General features: G+C 44.9%; 1 protein-coding gene across 1 annotated transcript in view; it reads left to right on the forward strand.

Moving 5' to 3' along the window:
- The window catches only part of TMX3 (thioredoxin related transmembrane protein 3), a 495,045-nt gene that overhangs the window by 189,431 nt on the left and 284,674 nt on the right, over positions 1-20,940 (forward strand). Inside the window, exons 5-6 of the mRNA XM_069620785.1 lie at positions 4,776-4,821; positions 15,624-15,704. Of these exons, the coding sequence (XP_069476886.1) occupies positions 4,776-4,821; positions 15,624-15,704 (127 nt within the window). The remainder of the gene's footprint in view (positions 1-4,775; positions 4,822-15,623; positions 15,705-20,940) is intronic.

A 20,940-nucleotide genomic window follows, 5' to 3' on the forward strand; every position in this document is an offset into this window, starting at 1 on the left:
GGCACTGGGCGGTCGCCCAGGGGATGTTCCTGGTTACCTTCCACCTGGCAGGAGAAAGAAACACCATCGCCGAATCGCTCAGCAGGGAGCTGCGTGCGTGTCACGAGTGGGAACTGCGCCAGGATCAGGTGGATCAACTCTTCCGACGATGGGGCAAACCCCAAATCGACCTGTTCGCAACAGCGACAAACTCTAAGTGCAAGAGGTTCGCCAGCAGGTTTCCCCAGCCGAGAAGCATGGGCGATGCGTTCTCGTTCCCCTGGGACGGCCTATACCTGTATGCGTTCCCTCCGTTGCCGTTGCTGCTTTGACTCATCAACCAGCTCAGGAGGTCCCGGTGCAGGATGATCCTCGTCGCACCGGCGTGGCCGAGGCAGATCTGGTTCCCGGACCTTCTGGACTTGTCAACATCCCCCCCCATCAAGCTGTCGGCGGACGCGGACCTTCTCTCCAGAGAAGGAGGAGCCATCTTCCACCACGACCCGGCGTCGCTGAACCTGCAGGCTTGGCTCCTGCAGCGTTAGAGTTTGGAGGCTACGATATACCGGCCGATTGCAGAGAGGTTCTTGCAAAGGCCAGGGCGTCCTCGACTCTCAAATGCTACGGTCATAAGTGGAAGCAGTTCTCTATCTGGTGCCGAGCACAGAAGATCAACCCCCTACGGATTAAGGCCCCTCAAGTGCTGCCGTACCTGCTATCGCTGGCAAAGGCTGGGCTAGCCCATGCCTCCATTAAGATTCATCTGGCGGCGATCTCCAGATATACCAGAACCACAGGACGGACGTCCCTGTGGTCCCATCGACTGGTAAAAGAGTTTATGAAAGGACTGTTCCGGTCGTTCCCGCCGGTGAAGACCCCGGCTCCGGCGTGGGAACTTAACGTGGTGCTGACCAGGCTCATGGGGCCCCCATTCGAGCCGTTGCACTCCGCACCGATGAAGTTTGTGTCGTGGAAGACTGCATTCCTGGTGGCCATTACCTCCGCACGACGAGTGGGAGAGATCCAGGCCCTGTCCTGCAAAGCACTGTACTTGACTTTCCATGCCTCGAGGGTGGTGCTTAGGACGCACCCCTCCTTTATGCCCAAGGTGCCGTCGGACTTCCATCTTAACGAGCCCTTGGTGTTACCTGTTTTCTTCCCGTCTCCTTCGTCGCCGGCCGAGAGGACTTTGCACTCGCTGGATGTGGCTAGAGCGCTGAAGTTCTACGTGGACCGCACAAAGAGTTTTCGGAGGACATCACAGCTATTTGTGGACTTTGGACCTGTGAATCAAGGGAAGGCTCTCTCGAAGTCTTCTATTTCCAGATGGCTCTCCGGCTGCATCATGCACTGCCACCGGTTGGCTAACCGACTGCTGCCAGGCCGTCCGAGAGCCCATTCGACCAGAGCGATCGCTGCTACTACTGCGTTCTTATCTGGTGTGCCCCTGCTGGACATCTGCAGGGCTGCTACGTGGAGGTCAACGCACACCTTCACGAGATTCTACTGCGTCGATCGGGATTCCAGGGAGGAGTCCAGGGTCGGCCAAGCAGTGCTGCGCAACCTGTTCGCTTAAGGTGAGCCTGGTGAGGAGGTAAGAGATGCTTAATGTTGAGTTTTTTGTATTGCTTAATGTTGAGCCTGTTGCCACCCCCCGTGGTTGTGCATGTGTGTACTGCTATTTATTCTTATATTCATGAGCATGTGAATCCATGCCAGACCCCATGCTGGAGAAGGAACAAGTTACTTACCTGTAACTGTTGTTCTCCAGCATGGGTCTGGCATGGATTCACATGCGAACCCTCCCGCCTACCCCTCTGCGCTCTTCACTTGGTCATACTGCCACTTCACATGCTACCAAATCTGAAGATGGCTGCCAGAGGCGGGGCTTAGGTAGAGGGCAGTCATTGGCTGTAGTCCGTATGACGCAGAGATCAGTGATTGGTTACTACTACGAAAGACCGATCAGAAACGAAACTGATACTGATTTTTCTTTACCGAGGATTCCCAGCCTGACGACGGGGAATATTCATGAGCATGTGAATCCATGCCAGACCCATGCTGGAGAACAACAGTTACAGGTAAGTAACTTTTTCCTAATTCACCATCTGCCATGAAGCCATGTTCTTGTGGTGAACCAATCCCATATTCGCCAAAGCTGAATACATGGTGACTTTGGGTTTAATTTTCTTTATCGTAGATGTTGCTCGAAATCTAGCCTTTCGTCTTTTAGGTGACTAAATTGTGCCCAGACCTAATGTTTCATTTAAAACTAAAGACTTTGGGGGCGGTGGAGTGCATTTTCAGGGATGGTTCATGCACCTAAAGGTCATGTAAATGTCAGAGAAGATCTTTATCAATTCCCTGTAACATAATATTTGCTCCTCGCATCTGGCACATAACTAATCTGGTTACTCGGGTCACAGGCATTTCCTAACAGCACTGGTCAGTGCTCTTCGCCCACACGCCTACCTTGTTTGGTCATCCCACTCAAACCAATCGCATTTGACACCCACCTGCTCTTACTAAACATCTGTCCTGGGCATCCTTCTCGCCTGCATTTGGAATGGAAGATGGGTGCCCCTCAGAGTGTTGCCTGCCAGTGCTATGGAAAATATTGTGAAGTGTGTGTTTCAACTCTAAAACGGATCGTATTTTGTATTACTACTTTTTTGCACCTGCCTAATCATGCAAATCAAGATGTAGTCTTACCTTAGAACGCCTCTACAGACTAGGCTTTAATACTACAGAGTGGCTTTCTCTGGCACTGTCTTTTGGTAACACATATCCAAACATACCCGTACAGCTGTATCGCTTGCAGCAGGGGGGCAGGCCGGTTCCTGCATGTCCATTGTTTCCGATTTGTTGCTGGGAGTATATTTACTCCTGCCTTTTTGTTGGGATTATATGCCTTTTTTCAGGGAGGAAAAGTTGTTTGTTCGCTGCTTATCTGTAGTGTTTGTTAAAGCCTGGTACCCATTAAGCGTTCCTGCTATACTTGAACAAATTAACTCTGGTCGAGGGTTTTTACCACCAGCTCTGGTTCACTAAATGCATAATTATGTCCTCCTTGCTGGTTGCTGCCAAGGCTGTAGCACCTTTTAATCCATACCATCCTAATGGTTGCAGCAGTTGTGGGTACTTTCACCGTGGTAGTGTTTGAGCTTTGGTTCTATGTGAAAATGTCCCCAGGCAAATGTAGCCATGTGAAAATCTAGCAAGCAAAAAGTTGTTTTCAATATTCTAGTCATTCAATACAATCAATGCAAAGTGTAAAAATGCCACAATAAACAAGGTCGCCAAAAAAGATCGTTTTAAATGCACAAAAGTCCAAGGCTGTAAACCTAACAATGACCCATACCTTTAATAAAACTCCACAATCACCCAAACTCCGTTCCTAAACCTTCTGCTAACTCTAATTGCTTCCCTGAACTCTTACAGAACACTAACCCTTCAGTGCACAAAATCATTTTATTTCTATTTACTCAATACAAAATCAATGTAAAACGAACAGTGAACCAAACTCCAACCCAATCACCAGCTCTCCACAAATGACAGCCATTGCCCCAACCCAAACCCTTGCTCTAATCCTAGCTTTAGCCTTATCCTAACTGCAACTCTTACCCTTAATGCTAACTTTACTCTAACCACCAGGTTTAATCTAACCCCTATCATAGGCAAACATCACCAGCCTCCCACAACTTCCCTTTCCTCATCACTTACCAAAACCATTACTCTATGAGCCCTAGTCGTACTATAAATCCCATCCTACTTATTACTCAGACATTTAACCTACCCCAACATCCCCAACCCTGCTGCAAGAACTCTGGCCCTAATTCTTACCTGAAATTTTAACCACAATCTTTACTCTAACCCTACCCCTAACCTATCCTTGCCCTAAACCAGGCAATCACAGACCGACAAAACCCTCTTTAACCCCAACAATTACCAGGCAGAACTACATTTATGGCAACTTTTCAGCTGCATTTTTTTTTACTACATTTTGCTTGGTAACTTTTTCACTGCAGAGGTATTTTCACCACATTTTCACTGACTACATTTTTGCTGACAACATTTTCACTGGATACCTGACCTGTTATGGGTTTGCACTCAATGCGTATGCACAATATTGGTTGCTGTAAGTGGATGAGGTTGTGGTATGTTTGGGTTGTAAATTCTGGTAGGACTACAATGAGTGCATGGAAATGTGAAGGGATATGCCTCTTTTGCAGGAGAGAGGGGCTGCAGGCTCTTTGGCTTATGTGTTGAGCTGTATATGAAGGGTCTTCATCTGTTTTGCATTATGACAAAGTTCTCAGGAAGCTGCAGGGGGACATCTGCTTGATGGCCCTCTAAGAGAAACTGAAGGCAATTGCATGTGACTGGTGATGTCGGGTGCATGCTTTGCAATATGGGTAGTCCTGGTATTCGTAAGTATACAAAAGAACACTTTGGCAGCAGCCCTTGATATGGTTTGGTGGCTACAGTTTGATGATTCATTACCAACTATGTAAAAAACGTTTTAGGTTTTAATGTAATGTGGGTATAATGAAAGACGATTTTTTTTATAGTCCTATGGGTATGCAATATTTTGACAAATTTGACAGAATTGTAATCCTGATCCACAGCTTCAAGAGCCTGTTTTGTAATGCAATTGTAATGGGTGCAGTGATTTTAAGGTTTTCATATGGTTACCAACCATGTACTTTTTAAAAACGTGTACTGTTTTCACATGGAAGCAATTGCAGTCTAGATGAGCAAATTATTTGATGAAATCTCATTTGTATATTTGGCAGGTATGGCCTCGGAGTTTGGAGTACGAGGTTTTCCAACTATAAAGCTGTAAGTAAACATGTCTAATAACTAAAGCAATATTTGTTTCATATGCATATTTTAGTTGGATCTTCAATGTGTACAAAAAGTGAAAAATAACAACACTGGTAAACATCAAATAGTGGCTAATAGTTATATATTAAAAAAGGCAAAATTATGTAATCTTTTCTCCTTACCCTAGTAAAATAGAGGAACCCCGGATGTGCACTCAATTAACAAATGTGTGATTGCTGCCTCGATCTAGTTCCGGGTAGTGGATTCACTGTGCAAAACGAGAAAGATAGAGGCCAGTTTGTCTGGGGACGGGACTGAAAGTTGAGTTGCTTTCTGTAGTTAAAAACCATTTTATTTATAAACACCATTACAAAAATAACTATTTACATTTACAAAACATCCTAAAACAATTTATAATTAAGAGTCCACTTCATCAGTAAAGACAATGTGGTAATCATATATACTTGCAAATACAATTTACCACTGTTGTGGCTTGGGTGTGGTCACACACATTAGTTATGAAACATAGCACCTGACGTCTTGCATTGAATGCTAACTATGCTTCAGGCACCTTTGGCCTGTGATGTCTCACAGGCCTGCACTTATTCTATTGGCTGGTGACCCCTCTTCCACCAAGTGCTCACTGCCTGGCACTTATCTGTTGACTTTGCAACTGGCTGTCTGGCAGGTCCCTTCTCTGTGGAACCTCTAGGACACCCCCTCCCACCCCCCCATTTCCGTGTCCTTACTCACTCCACACTTGCACACTCTGAATGTTCACAAGACCTAGTAGAACCACATTTTGCATTTTGCTCATCACTGCTATCATATTCATTGTCTTGTTGTTCCCTTGTTCCTGTCTCCTTGCTGTGTGGGCGCTTTCAAACACAATTTCTTGATGTAGAAGCGTCTTCCAAAGTCCCAATAAAATCAATCAAATCTATGAGATATTTCCAAATTTTAATCCAGGGCGTCGGCCTTCTAGCACAAACCAAAGACTAAAAGTCTTTCCAAAAAGCTTCAACAGAAGGATTAAAGCATAAGAATGGTTGGTTGTAGAGCAGATTTCTCATTAATGATGTGCCAAAAACATTGAGACTGCTTTTTAAACACAATAAACAACATATTCTAGCTGTCCCTTTGCCAGAGCCTTAACATAGTGTCTTTTTTAACCAGTGTCTATACTTCTGTTTGAGATGTCTTTGTTCTAAACGATGGCCCTGCATAAGTGACTTTCACAATTTATGGAGAGAGCTCCTTAAAGCCTACTTTTTTATCTGAATTTTAATATCAAATACATGCTCTTACAGACCCCTCTGCCCCCATAGGGTCATTATTTAAATCATGATTTTTTATTGTTTCTACAAAGTCTGTGGATGAAAAAATATTTAAAGCTTGCCGTTCTGATGCATTAGCATATACGTCTCCCATTTTTTTGTTAAATCTTTTAGCAAACTTTCAGTCCAACATAATCTATTACCAGCATCAGTAAACGATTTGGTCATTAAAACCAATAAAATGGGGTGCACTGTCTCTTAAACCTTTACATACAAGTTAGGACAGCGGAGTACATGCATTTTTCACAAAGTATTGCTGTAGAGAAAACATAATCTAACAAAGAATACGCATTCTTGCTCCTCCAAGAATATTACCCAGGATGTGGAACAGTATTTAAAAAAAACCTACTTTCATTAGGTTCATCCACTTGCCCATCTAACTGTGAATTGTAAAATTAATGTGCTGGATTTAAAGAAAAAACATGTTTTTATTTTTGTATTGCTAATCTTAAACAGAAATGATTTAAAACAAGTAATCTGTATACATTAAATAGTTTTCGTATGTGTAAAAATACATAACAAAATAAGATTACCTTTTAACAGTTCTGGTTTTGAATAGGAGGATAGGTTGTTCCAAGGGAGATTGCAGTGCTTTTCCACCATAACTCTTTTAGTGGATTTTGAGAGTTATTATTGAATTTAGTGCAAGTTCATTAACACTAGCACAATATATAGTGGAATTATCATAACAAATTCTAACAAATAGATGAGTTTGGGATTACAGGCTTTCAATTGATGTTCATATCGGTGTCATTCATAATGGTGATCCCCAGAATTCCACTACTGTGCATGTTGCCCTGCTCAATAGATATAATTTGGATTGCCTCACTGATGTAATTACCCAAAGTGCTCAGCTTCACTTAGTTGGTGGTTGGCACACTGTCTGCCGGCATGTGAAGGAGACACAGGAATGAGGATTGCATGTCTGGGTCTGCACACAGGCCCAAACAGACAGACCGAGAGAGACACACTCACTCTCCTCCTCCTGCCCTCATGGGGACAAGGCAAGACAGGAGTTGATTGCATAGTTGGAAATGGGGGGGACTGTGAGATGCTCCCCCATGAAACACGTGCTGCTCTATTTTGATGAAGAGGGGTGGGAACCCGGGGACTGTAGCGGCAATTCTGACCATTCCCTTTGCCAACTTTTTATAGCACAGTATTTTAGCAAGGCATTACAGACTTGGTACTGTGCCATCAATTCATAACGCCCATTTACCGCTATATGCAGGTAATAGAACAGGCTCTAGACACAATAACAATCGCCACACACCTCATTTTAGATTCAAATTCTAACTCATCAGCAAGAACAAACAATCCTAGATCACTTGTTACAAAAATGCATTTGTAATAAGCATTTGCATTGGGCACATCTACAAATCGGAGGAAAGCACACTTCATATCAATAAGCATTTTGGAAACATGTTATAATAAAAGAGGAAAACACTCTAGAGTAATAAGAATTGTTAATCTTAAATGTATGTGATTTTTCTCTCTAACCTGGGAAATCCTAACCAGCTTTAATTTGTGATGAAGGCGATGCAACATGAGTACAATTTCAGCTCTTGGTTACTTCCCTACCCTTGCCTGCCATTCGATTATCATTTATTTAATTTCAAATGAGTGATTGTGAGATTATGACCCCCCCCCCCCCTTTGCATAGAACAACCACCCCACAATCTAATACTTTGTATTCAGGCTGCTTCGTTGATCCTTTGGTACCTCAAGGATGTTTTACCTTCCATGTCCACTCTGACACTTTGCCAATTACCTTGTAGAAAGGGGTTCTAATTGATTCTCTGCCTATCCATACTCGCCCCTGAAAATATTTCTGGTCTCTGTGACTGAGAAGAGTCTCCCTCTGCTCTCGCCCCTGGCTCACCAGGCCCTTCAAGAACCTAGGTATGACATGGCATGTCTCTGCCAGGACACTACCCCAGATTCAAATTAACGCCTACAAAGAACTTCTTCTGCAGCTTTATCGTTCTGAGGCCCAGCTGATGATCCTCGCCAGCAAAAGCCACACAGGACAGCCCTTGCTCGCCAGTCAGCCAGAAGCAGCATCTCAATCTCCCCAGGATGCTAGAACCTCTCCTTCCTCCACTCTCCACTCCTCGGTGAAAACCACCTTCTTTCGCATACCTCTGTATATTTTCTTTAAGATTTCTCCTTCCTGATTCCATGATGACATCTGCCACCACCCCCAAAAACAGCACATGTAATTTCCAGGCCCCATGGACCTTTTGACAACACTTTGCTAGAAAGGCATCCTGCGGTCTGGGGAAAAGGTTTTTATTACCTCATTCCTTCTTTTTCCGGCACTACAAACAATGAACACTTATTTTCAAAGATCATCGCAATGTTACAATGTATGCCCTAAAACTTGCCTTGCAAGGCACAGCAAATCCTTCTCAATTTTGCATTATTTTCGAAGCATTATTTTCTGCATGCTGCAAAGTCTGTGTTCGTGCACCTGCTACGATGCCAGCACTAAAGTGGCATGCAGCCTACAAATCTAGGCCACTCTACTCACCCCAAAACGAAGTGTTAGTAACCAATGTCACACCCCTTGTTATCCCCAATACTAAGTGTTAGTATCGAAGCACTAAACTACACACAGAATATACTGCAAAAAATGTTTAGCTGATGACCTCTCCTGCAAGACCCTTTATTAGGGAAATGATTATTGTTAGCTGTTTTTAGGTGTGCTATTTTTAGGTTCTATTTTGAATTGAGCTAGCTGAACCTGACCCCAATATGCCAAAACTGCTGGCCGACCGGCGGATTGAACACAAAGCAGATTAAGGCATGTCTGCAATATTTGCCAGCACTGTTCACCCCTTCATGCTTACTGTACCACAAAGCAAATCATGAAGCAGGTCTTGACAATCTTTGGCAGTATTGCCCCTGTCAATCAAATTTCTATGCTGCGATTGGTCAATAAAACTGAGGCCTGTTTCCAGAATGTATGCAGACAATGACTGTGCCCGAGGCAAATCATGTAGTCTATGTGAAAATAATTCCTGTGCTGCTCTCCCCTTTCCCCCAAATCAAATCATGCGGTCTGTTTTAACAATATATTTCTAGCGCTGCTGCCCACTTTCATGCTGTTAGTGCCCAAAACAAGTAATTCAGTGTGTCTCATCAATGTATGCTTGCAATGCACCAATTCATGCGGCTATGTCCTAGCCACATAATGTGTTCAGTCTTCCTTCCATGCTGCCCTCTTCTCTGTCTTGTGTGACCCACAAACTGCACTTCTAACCAAACTCTCCTAAACCTTGTTTTTAAATGTATCGTTTTTCTCACTTGTCCCTTGACACTTGGCTGACTTGTGGAACATCTTGAGGCCCTGCGTCTGAAGGTTTCCTAGAAGATTGAGGGATCCAACCCGGGTGCCCTCGTGGATACCTAATCACCATCTATTCTACAGCTCTTAAACCACTGGCTGTTCAAATTTTCTGAACTGCAGCCCCCATTAGTCCTAGTCAGCATAGTCAATGGTCAGGGGTCATCTTGAGAGCTGGACGTTGCAGATCCATGACCTGCTGCATTCAGAGGCATAGCCTGTAGACCACTGGAAGCCTAGAGGGAACTGTCTGGTGCAAGGAGTAAACCTCCCCTGTGTGCTAGTCATTCAATCTCAAACCTCCTGAGAGAGTACAGGTTGATTGTGGCAGATAAGATAAAGGCAGAAACTGTCCCCTCTTCCTCTGCCTGGATATACTAACCTTCCTAAGTGCAAAATGCAGACACACTCTCATTTCCCGTTAACGTGCACTAATTGAATGACTTTTGAAAGGGTAATTTACCCTGCAAGTTCTGCCCTGCTATTCGGGTCACTTTCACCTATAGAGGACCTGCCATTTCCTTTCTTCATCTTGCTCTTTCTTGCTTTGTTTGAGAAACCCCATTCAGTCAGTGCTGTTGCTTATCATCTTTCCGTAAGCAAACACGGTTTGAAAATTCTAGGGATTTGAGCAAGCCTCATTTCCTTTTGAATGTAGAATGTATTTGTATGGGTCCTGCATTTGAGGTTCCTGGTATAAGTAACGATGGAACAAGCCCAGATCTTGGTTGATCCTATATCGACAGCACGTGGGATTGCATAAATAAACACATGATTGGCAAATGGTTCCGTTTTCTATGGCTGCCATTCTCGGCTCACTTTGCGTGTTTTCTGTTTGGTAATCTATTCTCCCACGTCTGAAAACGTGGATAAGGGCTTGATGCAAACTTTGAAATCACAGACTGCCTTTAGTTCTCAGTTTTAATGCAATAGAATTTAATATTAGATTAACAAAAAACAGATATACGTAAAACATCTAATTCTGTAAATCCAAATTGCATGTGTCGCAACTTTTAAAGGAACCAGCCTTCGTGTCTCCAGTATTTTCTCCCTTGCCCTGGAATGTCATCGTCTTTTTCTCGTTTTCTAGCCCTTTGCTCAGGTTCCCACTATATTTACTTCTCTCCCCCCTCTCCCATGCCTTTGCTCCTCTCCCATGCCTTTGCTCCTCTCCCATGCCTTTGCTCCTCTCCCATGCCTTTGCTCCTCTCCCATGCCTTTGCTCCTCTCCCATGACTTTGCTCCACTCTCATTACTTAGCTCATGTTTGCGTTTTGTTGGTTTTGTACAGTACAGTATGTTCAGCAAAAGGTATCTGGGCAATTTGGAGGAAGATAAAAAGACCTGCGTGTTCAGTGAGTGATGATTAGGCCTGTTCTTCTGAATGTCAGAGGATTGTTCTTGTTTCTCTAGTTCTGCAGAGGGAGGTTTCATTTCTTTGATGCCAGTACAGAAAATAATTTTCCTCCATCATTTTAGCCTTCCTGTACTTCGGAAAAAATCAATAAGGGAGCTATGCTGTGAGCTCAAAACCCTACTGGGCTAATAACTGATAACTGTGTGATGTACTGAAAGGAGGTGGTGTTAGGTGAATGAATACTCTTACAAATGGCCATTTGCGTAAGGCATAGCGAGTTGAAAATCACTTATGCTCCATTGTTTACCCTCGCTCTGCTTCCCTTTTCACCCTAATTCTCCACAACTTTTTTCCTGCCCTTTCATGCTCTCCTTCCTCACTTCATTGAGTCCTTTACTACATACCCACATACCTGAAGGGGCCCTTTCCCATTATCTGGAGGAGAACTACACACTACCCATCCGTTCTAGAGTTGATTCTTTGGCAAGAAATGCATAAAAACAGGGCTACCCAAATCTGTAACTATTGGCCACCACTCCTATCTGTACTTGCCCATCTTGATCTCTCAGCTGCATTTGACAGATAACCGCTCTTCCCTTGCAATCGCTTTCAAGGTGCTCCCTGTGCCTGAAATTCCCTCCCACTTATCTATCTGTTTGCTCCTTGGCCATTGCCATCTCCTGAAATGTTTGAACCTTCTCTACAACCTCTCTTTTAATTAGGGTCCTCCAAGAGTCGTTCCTGGGTCCTCTGTTTTCCCCCCTCCATGCCGTGTCCCTCTGCAAAGTCATTGACTTTCTCTCTTATAATCTATATATTATTTATCCAGAGACTGTCCTGTCATCCATGTAAGCTAACTGTCTCAGTTCTTGCCCCCTCACACCCTGAACACTCAAACTCTCCTCAACCTCTCTGTGCCTTTTCCACCTTGTACTACCTCTTTCATTCCTTGACCCGTCAAACTCCCCAAGAACTCCAAAATTGCCATAATCTAGTCTATTCCAGCAGTTGGCCTTAAAAATGCTCACCAAAGGCACGCCATAGGTTGCCAGCTGGTATTCCTGATATTTTATGCACATCTTTGTTTATAATGTTGATCAGTAAGTGAGTAATTCTTCATGGCAATTTCTGTCAATGCTATGTCCCAATTGCATGTTGCCAATGCTGATCCCTCGTCCTGTCCAATTTTTCTTTACTCCTTCTAGTTTTTACTTTGTAAAGCACCCTGCTGTGGGACTACACAGCTAACTGTACTTCCTAAGGTAGAGCGCTTATCCAAAGAAGTAATTGCTGTACTAAAATACAGATGCACTATCAAGTCTCACCTATTTTCACCCTTAATTTTCTTCAGATCTAGCCTCTCCTGCTGCCCAAACCTTTCGCAGTTCACCCTCCATTTTCCTACAGCATGCCTCGTCCTTCCTGCATCAATGAGTGTCTTCCCCTTTCTTTTCCCATGTGTACCTCACCTTTGCTTCCATGCCTCACTTTTCCTTGCCTTCGAACTTCCCCTTTAATTCATCATGTTCTCCCCTTCCACATTGTGATTTTTTTTAATGTCCCGTTTCCCACTGACCCTTTTTTATTTATTTATTTTTTAACTCTTTTCCAGTTTTCTACAGTTCCTTCACTTCAATGTTCTCATTCCCTCATCTTTCCTTGACTTCCGATCCCATAAATGTATCCTGTCATTGTCTAGCTTCTTTCTCCTTCATGCTGTCAGTCCAGTTCTTTCAAGGTATCCTTCACTCTTGGACTCCAGCTTTTGTTGCCATTGACTTGAGTCAGTATCTGCATGTCACATTGACAGGTCACAGTTCATAGGGTATATCAAGTTACAAAGTTGTTGCATTTTCTCGTGCACAGAGGAAGCATTCTATCATCTCTGCATTGAGTTTCCCTTGAAAGACACAAAACCGCATGCTAGTTTTTATAGGCCAAGCGACCTATGAACCTGCCTTCAATGCTTGCATTCAATGCACGTTTTTTCATAGTTTGCTAGTATTGAAAAAGTTTAATTGCAGGGTGAAATGCAATACCAATGTTATCTTATTAATAACTTGGTGACACAATTATTCTTTGTGTTTTATATTTAAGCTTCTAATTTCATGTTTTTATTTATTGTATTAATGTTTGAAATTAAATGTCTTTACATTAAATTTTAAAGAATGTATTTTGACAGGAAACAAACTAAAGGACAAACATTGAACACAGTTTGGGAGAAAATATGTGGGATCTTGTAAAGAGAAAAAAACATGCCTTGTCAAAATACAGATGAAGGGTAAAGGATAGATTTTAGAAGCATTTGGAACATTATGAAGGCTAAAAGGGAAATGGATTAAATATTAGCGAAAGCACTGGCAGATGGCAAAGTGGAATACACAAAGATGCAAGAGACAAATCATCTATTTTCACATACGTTATTCTTAGCAAGTCCTTACCTAGAGGCCCAGTTCAAGTGAAATCAAAACAAGAATTGGGGTTATCAAAACCAAAGGTTTCTGACTATGCTTCTTGCATAGGTTCAAGTCTCGAGGTTTGTAACGTGGAAGGGAGAGGGGTGGGTTCGATCATGAAGTCCCTAAGCCAAATATTAGTCAGGGTGCTTAGATTTGCGTGGTTCCTTTGTCAATGTTCTTGTCATTTGAATAGTGTGGAGCAGACTAGCTCCTCTCCTCACTGAGTCTCCTTCTTACAGGCTTACACCAATTGTCTACAGATGTCAAAAAGTGGAGGTCTCCGAACTGCCCGTAGACATGAGTTGCCTTTTGCCTCTCCCTGGTCTGAGGCTGTAATAGGTAAACCTCCCTACCCACAGATCCTGTCCTCTTTACCTAGCCCCTCTGCGTTTCCTCCCTGACAGCTCCATGTCCCTTTGATGACACCCTTTTTTGCAAAGTCATTTTCAACAAAAAAATTACCCATCAATTTGTTTTTTTTGTAATTTTGGGTGTGTTCTCAAACCCCTCCTTTCCCTATAATATTACACTTAACACAGCACCCTCCCCACCCCTTTTAACCCTTTAAACCCCTATATGTATTTCTCGAAGTCAGTTTTTAATTAAAAAATACTTCAAAAAAGGGTGTTGGTAAAACAACGCGATACCCTCCCCGACACCTTGCCTCTTGTGCCATCCTTTGGGCTCAACATCAGCTCTGCCTGCCCTCCTCTTCGTGGCCCTCTTCGATTCTATGCCACATGCTAATGCCTCCTCCTGTCCAACATAGGACGTATGTGATTTTGTTTCCAACCTCCGGTCTCTCTTATCCTACCTTTATGTTCTTTCCCTCTCCACCTTTTCCAATTTCTCCCAGATAACACTCAGGCCTCTTCTCCACATTAAATTAAGGCACACCTCACATTATCTCCCACCTCCTCAGACTTTTCCATCCTCCTTTTACAAATCGTTGCCACCTCCTACTTTTCTCCACGCCCTCCTCATTTACCGTTTTTTTTCCCCTGAAGTCTGCTGCCTTATCCTGGAGACTATTAGATCTCGGTGGACGTCCCCTAGCCAGTGGAATATTGTCTGGGGGATAGTGTAGAGCATCTATTAGTCACCCTCACTTAACCCCGTCACAGAAAACGGGACAACTCATGTCAGATAAACACCACTGGCCCCTCAGTGGCCCCTCCATGGACTTGACAAAAGACCGATCACCTTGTGACAGACGGTAAACACCCTCCACAAGGCTGACCACACATGAGAAGGAAACCGACTTTCTGTAAGGTTATGATAAACCTGGATGCCTGTAAGCAGCTCACTGTGGGTCCCACTGCCAACACAGCTCTGCCAAGGCCCACAGATGCAGTCATATGGCGGACCATGGATGCCAAAGTGAATGTGCACAAACCAGTGGTCCACTATGCCGGACTGGCTTCTTAAAGCTGCGATCCAGCTTCTGTGCAAATCTTGCACTGAGAAAGACCTTTCACGAGGGGGAGACAAAGCAATTACACATTAACTAATCTGACAGCAATCATAATGATACCCAGGTGCAGACCAGCCACAATGATGAATCGCCCACGCATAAACAGGCCATCCCAGGAAAGGAAGGTGTTGGCGTTAAGGGGTGGTTACGGCAGGAGTTTTGGCGCAGGTTGGCAATTGTCGGAAAAGGCTTTGGGCGGAGTTTGGAGAGGGAGGGGCTGGAGAGCAGCAAAAAAGAGACTTCTGGAGGTGGTAGGAAGGCGACATTCGGAAGTGGTAAAAGGGTGATTCCAGGAAGGTGTTGGGTGAACAGCAGAAGGTGAATCTGGGCATCAAGAGGTGGTAGCAGGCAAGCGTCACTCACTGCAGGGGGTATGGGGATAGACCACGAGGTTAAGGTGGGAGGAAGGATGCGTATGTGGCATGGCATCTAGGAGGAGCCAAGTCAGAGCAGGAGAAGTAGAGAGGCGTGAAGATGGAAGAGATCAATATCTAAGGAAAGGAAAGTAATATGCCCCCCCAGCCCATCTGTGCAAGGTAGCCAGGGTGCCCTTCCCATCACATCCCTGTGTTTAGCCCCACATGGGGGTTGCTGGCCATTTGCTTCCTTGGCTACACCCTTACCCACAAGAAGGGTCAGGCTGGCAACTTTATCACAGCACATAGCTAGGTAAAAGTTCCCAGACGATGGTAGGCATTTTTTGCACATCTATGACCTCACCCCTGGCACTGTGAATTAAGAGGTTAACACTTCAAAGTGTGTTTACTATTTGAAAGAGTAAGTTGTTTTCTATCTCTCAAATGATGATCTTGTGCTAACATTTCCCTTGCTTAATTTTGAGGTTAAAAGGAGAATTGGCCTACAACTACCGAGGACCACGGACCAAAGAGGATATAGTCGAGTTTGCAAACAGAGTATCAGGGTAAGTTGGCAACTGAGAGTTGAAATTCTTTGCTTCATTAAATTGTCGGAAAGTGTGCAGTTTGTCTGACTAGATCTGTGAAATATGTACATTTCTAGGGCTTGTGAATCTGTTTAGTGTCCGCATGTGTAAATAGTTTGTATGAACTCGGACACCCAAAATTATGCAAATGGGCTGAAAATAAGTAACAGTGGATTTGTTGCCTATATTTGGACATTTGTAGAAAAAAAGGCTGGACGAATTTGCACCAAATTTGCAAAAGCACACTAGTCACGACCGTTTGAGGGACAGATGTAAGGCAGTTGGGACCCCACTGTCATTCTGCTCCACTTGACGAATCTGCACTTCATTAGGATAGTGTCATGTGAATTGGCGCAAACGTTTAAGCTGCCTTAAAGCTTTTCTCTTTGGGGAGTGCCACTTAAACATAACTAGAGTTAATATTGCCGACTCTGTTATATACATTGAACCCTGTAATTTGAGGGATTGCCTGTGTGGTGTTTCTGGTGCAATTATTAGCTGAACAAATATGCACATGGCATTATTCTGGATACTGAACCTTGTGACTGCTGCTGCAATGTATTTCATTTTCAGTGAGAGCCTCCTTTTGCATTGCCCACGGGGCTGAAAGCGGCAGAGAATAGCGAGGTGTGCAGGCGAGTGCACCTATTGTGGGATTTTTAGTAGTTGCATGAATTGCAATCTGTGGTGCGCGCTGTCATTCAAACCGTTGTGGTGCTGGGTGTGCCATACTACTTGATTGCATGAAACACTTGTGTATAGGCGCGTTATATATGCCATATCGTATCAGATCATTGTAGATCTAAAAAAAAAGTGTTTAGACAGCAGTCACTGATATTCTTATCCTGAAAATCCGGTTGGTAGTTTCTTTTAAGGTGGAATGGTGCTGCGATCTTGTGGTTTGTGTGTCAGAAGTGAGCTCAGTCAAATCGGTAGCACATACACAAATCGTTCCATTTGACGTCGTGTGTAATGGGAATACAAAGTAATTGTGTCGTGATGACCGAATTGTTCCTGTGAGCGTCTGCTGCTCTTTATTGCACACCCTCCTCTGTCTATTGAGGGCATGAGGTACTAAGATTAAGGCACCACCCTTAATTCTAGCCCACCATTAGATAGCAATGCCACAAAATGTGTCTGCAGTGCTGTGTGCACCCCACTATCCTGGAATCAAAGTAGGGGTCTGAGTGAGTAAGGTTGTTACAGTACGTTTTCAATATCATTAGTTTTGTTATTGTGCTTTGTCATTAAGCCAAGGGATTACACCTGTTTCACAGCCGGACAAGGCTGGGATCTGGAAAGTTCTTTCCTTTAAGCAATGGTTTGGATATTTCCTTCTTGTAATCATAGTTGTGCCGGTGGTCAGAGCAATGGTTTATGCTGCCTCAGGCAAGTTCCTTTTTTATTTGAAACCACCCTGTCTATGGGATACTTGTTGGGTCAATTTGTTAACTCAATTGTGCTCCCTGACACACAGGATCAACAATCAAATGGGCACTGGTCCAAATGTATATGTATATGTATATACCGGACATGATTAATGTAAACTGTATATTGTACTACACATGATTGAGATACTGATGCTTGCAATTGATGCTCTGTACAGTTACAATAACTGATGAACTACATGCAATACTCTATTGACTCAAAATCACCTGTGAACTTGAACAGGTTGACATATACATTGTGTTTCAAATGTTGACTAACGCCAAATAGGCCAATGGTCACAACTTCATGCACAATTTTATCTATTAACAATTGGCTGTGAACTTAAACAGGCTGACATATACTATGTTTCTAATGCTGACAACTGAAGCCAAATCGTCTCGACAAAGCCTGCACCAGGGCGAAACATCAGCACGTGCCGCCATACTGTTAATATTGGCTACAAACAGGCTCAAACACTAACACACAATACTTGGAAATTGTATTAGAATGTTGATACTGATATTACTAGAATTCTGATACTGACTCCAAATACAACTTTAAATGAATACTTTACATATACGTGTTGCTGACTGAATGTTTCTTAGCCATGGCGCAGTGCCACACCTAGCTAACAAACCAAAATGATTCTGACCTAGCACTTGCTGAAAAGCAAGTGCAGAGTTGGCGACCAGAAGTGATTGGCTTCTCGGGCATCCTCTGACAAACTGGCTTGTCACCTACTCCAAAGGCATTATAAATTCTCCATCTGGTCCAAGAAGTGGGTCCATATTCAAGCCCGCATCTCTGAGGCCAGCAACAACATCCCTGAACTTTTCAAAATCTGTAAGGAACTTGCCAATCCTACTGCAGTATCTACTTCTCCTCTTTCTCCCCAGGCCCTCGGCACGGTTTTGGCCTCCCACTTCACAACCAAAACTCAGGACATCCTATCCTCACTCTCCTCTACTCCCCTCCCTCCTCCACCTACACTTCAGGCTTCCTTCGCTTCTCTGGTCCCATCCCTCCTACTTATCATCCCTAGCACTGAATGAGGTCACCAAGACTGTTTGCTCTATGAAAGTCTCCTCCAAACAGGTGCGTCCCTGCTCTTCTAGAACTATCAAGGAGTATATTGTTGCCCTTGCTCCCTTTTTGGTTGAGTTCTGCAATCACTCTTTCGAATGGATTGTGTCCTCTAACGTATTTCCCATCTCCATTACATGTAATGTACACAGCTGTGCGCTTCAGAAACTTTTTCGGCAGAGGGCGTCCTGCATCAATGACGTAGGGTTGATGTCCCTCGAAGGCCTCTGTCGAGGGTGATGTCTCCGGATGTTATAAATAGGACGCACGGTGCCCGTAGCCTCAGTTCTGTTTTTTCCGCAAACGTGTTTGCTTCGAGAACTTGGCGCGCCTCGTGTGTTTCATCGTAGAGATGTCTTTTTCTTCGACCCCTCTGACCCTGTAGTCTGGCTTTAAGAACTGCCGGGACTGCAAGTCTAAAATGTAGATCGCTGACTGGCAAGTCCTTGTGGGAGCGGAAGGGGAAGCTCCAGGTAGGTAGGGGTTCTAAGCCCAGTAAGTCCCGTACTTCTAAGTTGAAAACCAAAGGGGTGTCCACCGACGATTCGAGGGGCAACTCTCTGCATCAGGAGGAGGCCCAGGGTTCTCGGTCCCAGAGTGGTTCCCGCCATTCTTCTTCCTCGCTGCGGTGTTCTCGGAAGTGCCGTCAACAGTCTCCTTCCCCATCCTCCTCGGAGGATGGAGCTGTGAGGAAAGTGTCATGCCCGACAAAGTCCTCGACTCTGGAGGAATGGGCTGCCTTTAAGGAGCAGATGTTGGCGATATTTCAATCGCAGGGCATGGTTCTGGTTGTGCCTTCTAACAAAGCTGGCAAGGAACGGTCTCGTACCCTGGCTCGCACGGCTTCGGGCTCTGGTTCACGACGCGACTTGCACTGGGAACCTTTGAGGTCCTGTACGGACAAGGCTTTGGATAGTCGCAAGAGACGTTCTTTCAGGTTTCGGTCCTCGTCTCCAGTGAGACTGATGCAACCTGCTAATGGCTGGAAGCTGGCGTCGACTCGGTCGGCGCTCTGTCTGTCCAACTCGGACGTCGACCCTTTGCCATCTTATCTGCCCACTGCGCCATCGGCACCAGTGTCGACGCCGAAGCCTTCAACGCCTTTGGGCATTTTTGCCAGCAATTTGCCATTGGAGTACCCTGATTTGGTGGATCCTTCAAGGAAGGCTTCGACGAATTCTGTGAGGCCAGTTTTGGACGCCAGGCCCTCTTCTGTCCCCAGGCCTGGGTTTCAACTCCCTCTGGACGACATATATGAAGAGGAGGAAAGGTCTGAATTTGAGGACCCTGTTGAGCATGATGTGGCTCCTGTCTTTTCGGGAGACAGTCAATTGGAGTTGAGGCAAACCCTTCATGATGCCAGTGGGTTGGATACTTCTCCGGAAGTGGAATTTGGCAGGCCTGAACCTGTGGCTAATGCTGAGTCTTCATCCAGGCGACTCATGGCTAGTGTCTCGTAGTATCTGGGCTGGTCCAGTCCTCCTGAAGACTTTGTGCAGGATGATCTAACAGACATTTTAGAGCAAGGTCCGTCCTCTGTCCCGGTGTTACAGTTTCATCTCACCTTACAGAAAAGGGTGGCAGCTGCTTGGAAGTCACCCAAATCTCTTCCGGCTGTTAATAAATCATTGACAAAAAAGTACCGCCGTTCAGTTAGCGACCCCCAGCTATTTATCCACTCACCCCACTCCCGAGAGTTTGGTAGTTCAGGCGGCTACGGCCCCCTCGAAGCAGGCGGCGTACCCTACCATCCCTCCCGATAGGGACGATAAAAGCTTCAACAGTTGGGCTCGGAAGGTATTTTCTGCAGGGAGCATGGCATTGAAATCGACCAACTGCACTTGTGCCTTGGCAAAGTTCTCACACACTCTGTGGAACTGTGTTTCTCGTGACTGAGCATATTCCTGAGGGGGGAGAAAGGGATGGGTTCCTTGCTCTTGTGGAAGACGGCAAGGATGCCATGTGCGAATCCCTTCAGTCGGGTTTGGATAAGGCCGACAGTGTTAGCCAGTCCACGGCTGCGAGCACCGTTAAACACAGATTTGCGTGGATGCGGAAGTCAGGTTTTGCTCCGAATGTGCAAGCCAGTCTTCTGAACATGCCCTTTGATGGTGCACATTTGTTTGGCAACAAGGCTGATGAGAGCCTTGAGAGGTTGCAGACCTCGAAAGCTACCGCAAAATCTTTAAGCGCAGCTGTGCGTCAACCTCTGCCTTTCATCCTGGGGGCCAGCAGTGGAGGGGAGGTTATTTTCGTTACTACTCCTCCTATGGTAGAACGAGAGGGGCCACCAGTCAAAGGGGCCAGCGGAAAAGTACCCACGGTGGTCAGGGAAATAGAGCGGCCAAAGCTGCTCAGACAGCTGCCTCTTTGCCTTCAGGCACTGCCGCAGCCGCTTCAAAACAGTCATGAGGCCATATCCCATGGTTCGCCGTTTGGGGGCAGGCTAGTTCAGCATCTCGGAGAGTGGCGAGCCATTACTTTGGATGCGTGGGTTCTGGATACCATAGCCCACAGCTACTGCCTTCCCTTCCTACAGCGGCCTCACAAAAATCCACCGGGGAAACTCTTTGAAGCTTCCGGATCCGCTCTTTGTGTAGGAAATCTTAACCCTGCTGGAGAAAGGCGCTATAGAACTTGTGCCTGTAGCGGAGAGGAACAAGGCATGGTATTACCCTTATTTTTTTGATCCCAAAGGAAGACT

Source organism: Ambystoma mexicanum, chromosome 5q (genome assembly GCF_040938575.1).
Source record: "Ambystoma mexicanum isolate Mex_15411 chromosome 5q, UKY_AmexF1_1, whole genome shotgun sequence".
Taxonomy (NCBI): domain Eukaryota; kingdom Metazoa; phylum Chordata; class Amphibia; order Caudata; family Ambystomatidae; genus Ambystoma; species Ambystoma mexicanum.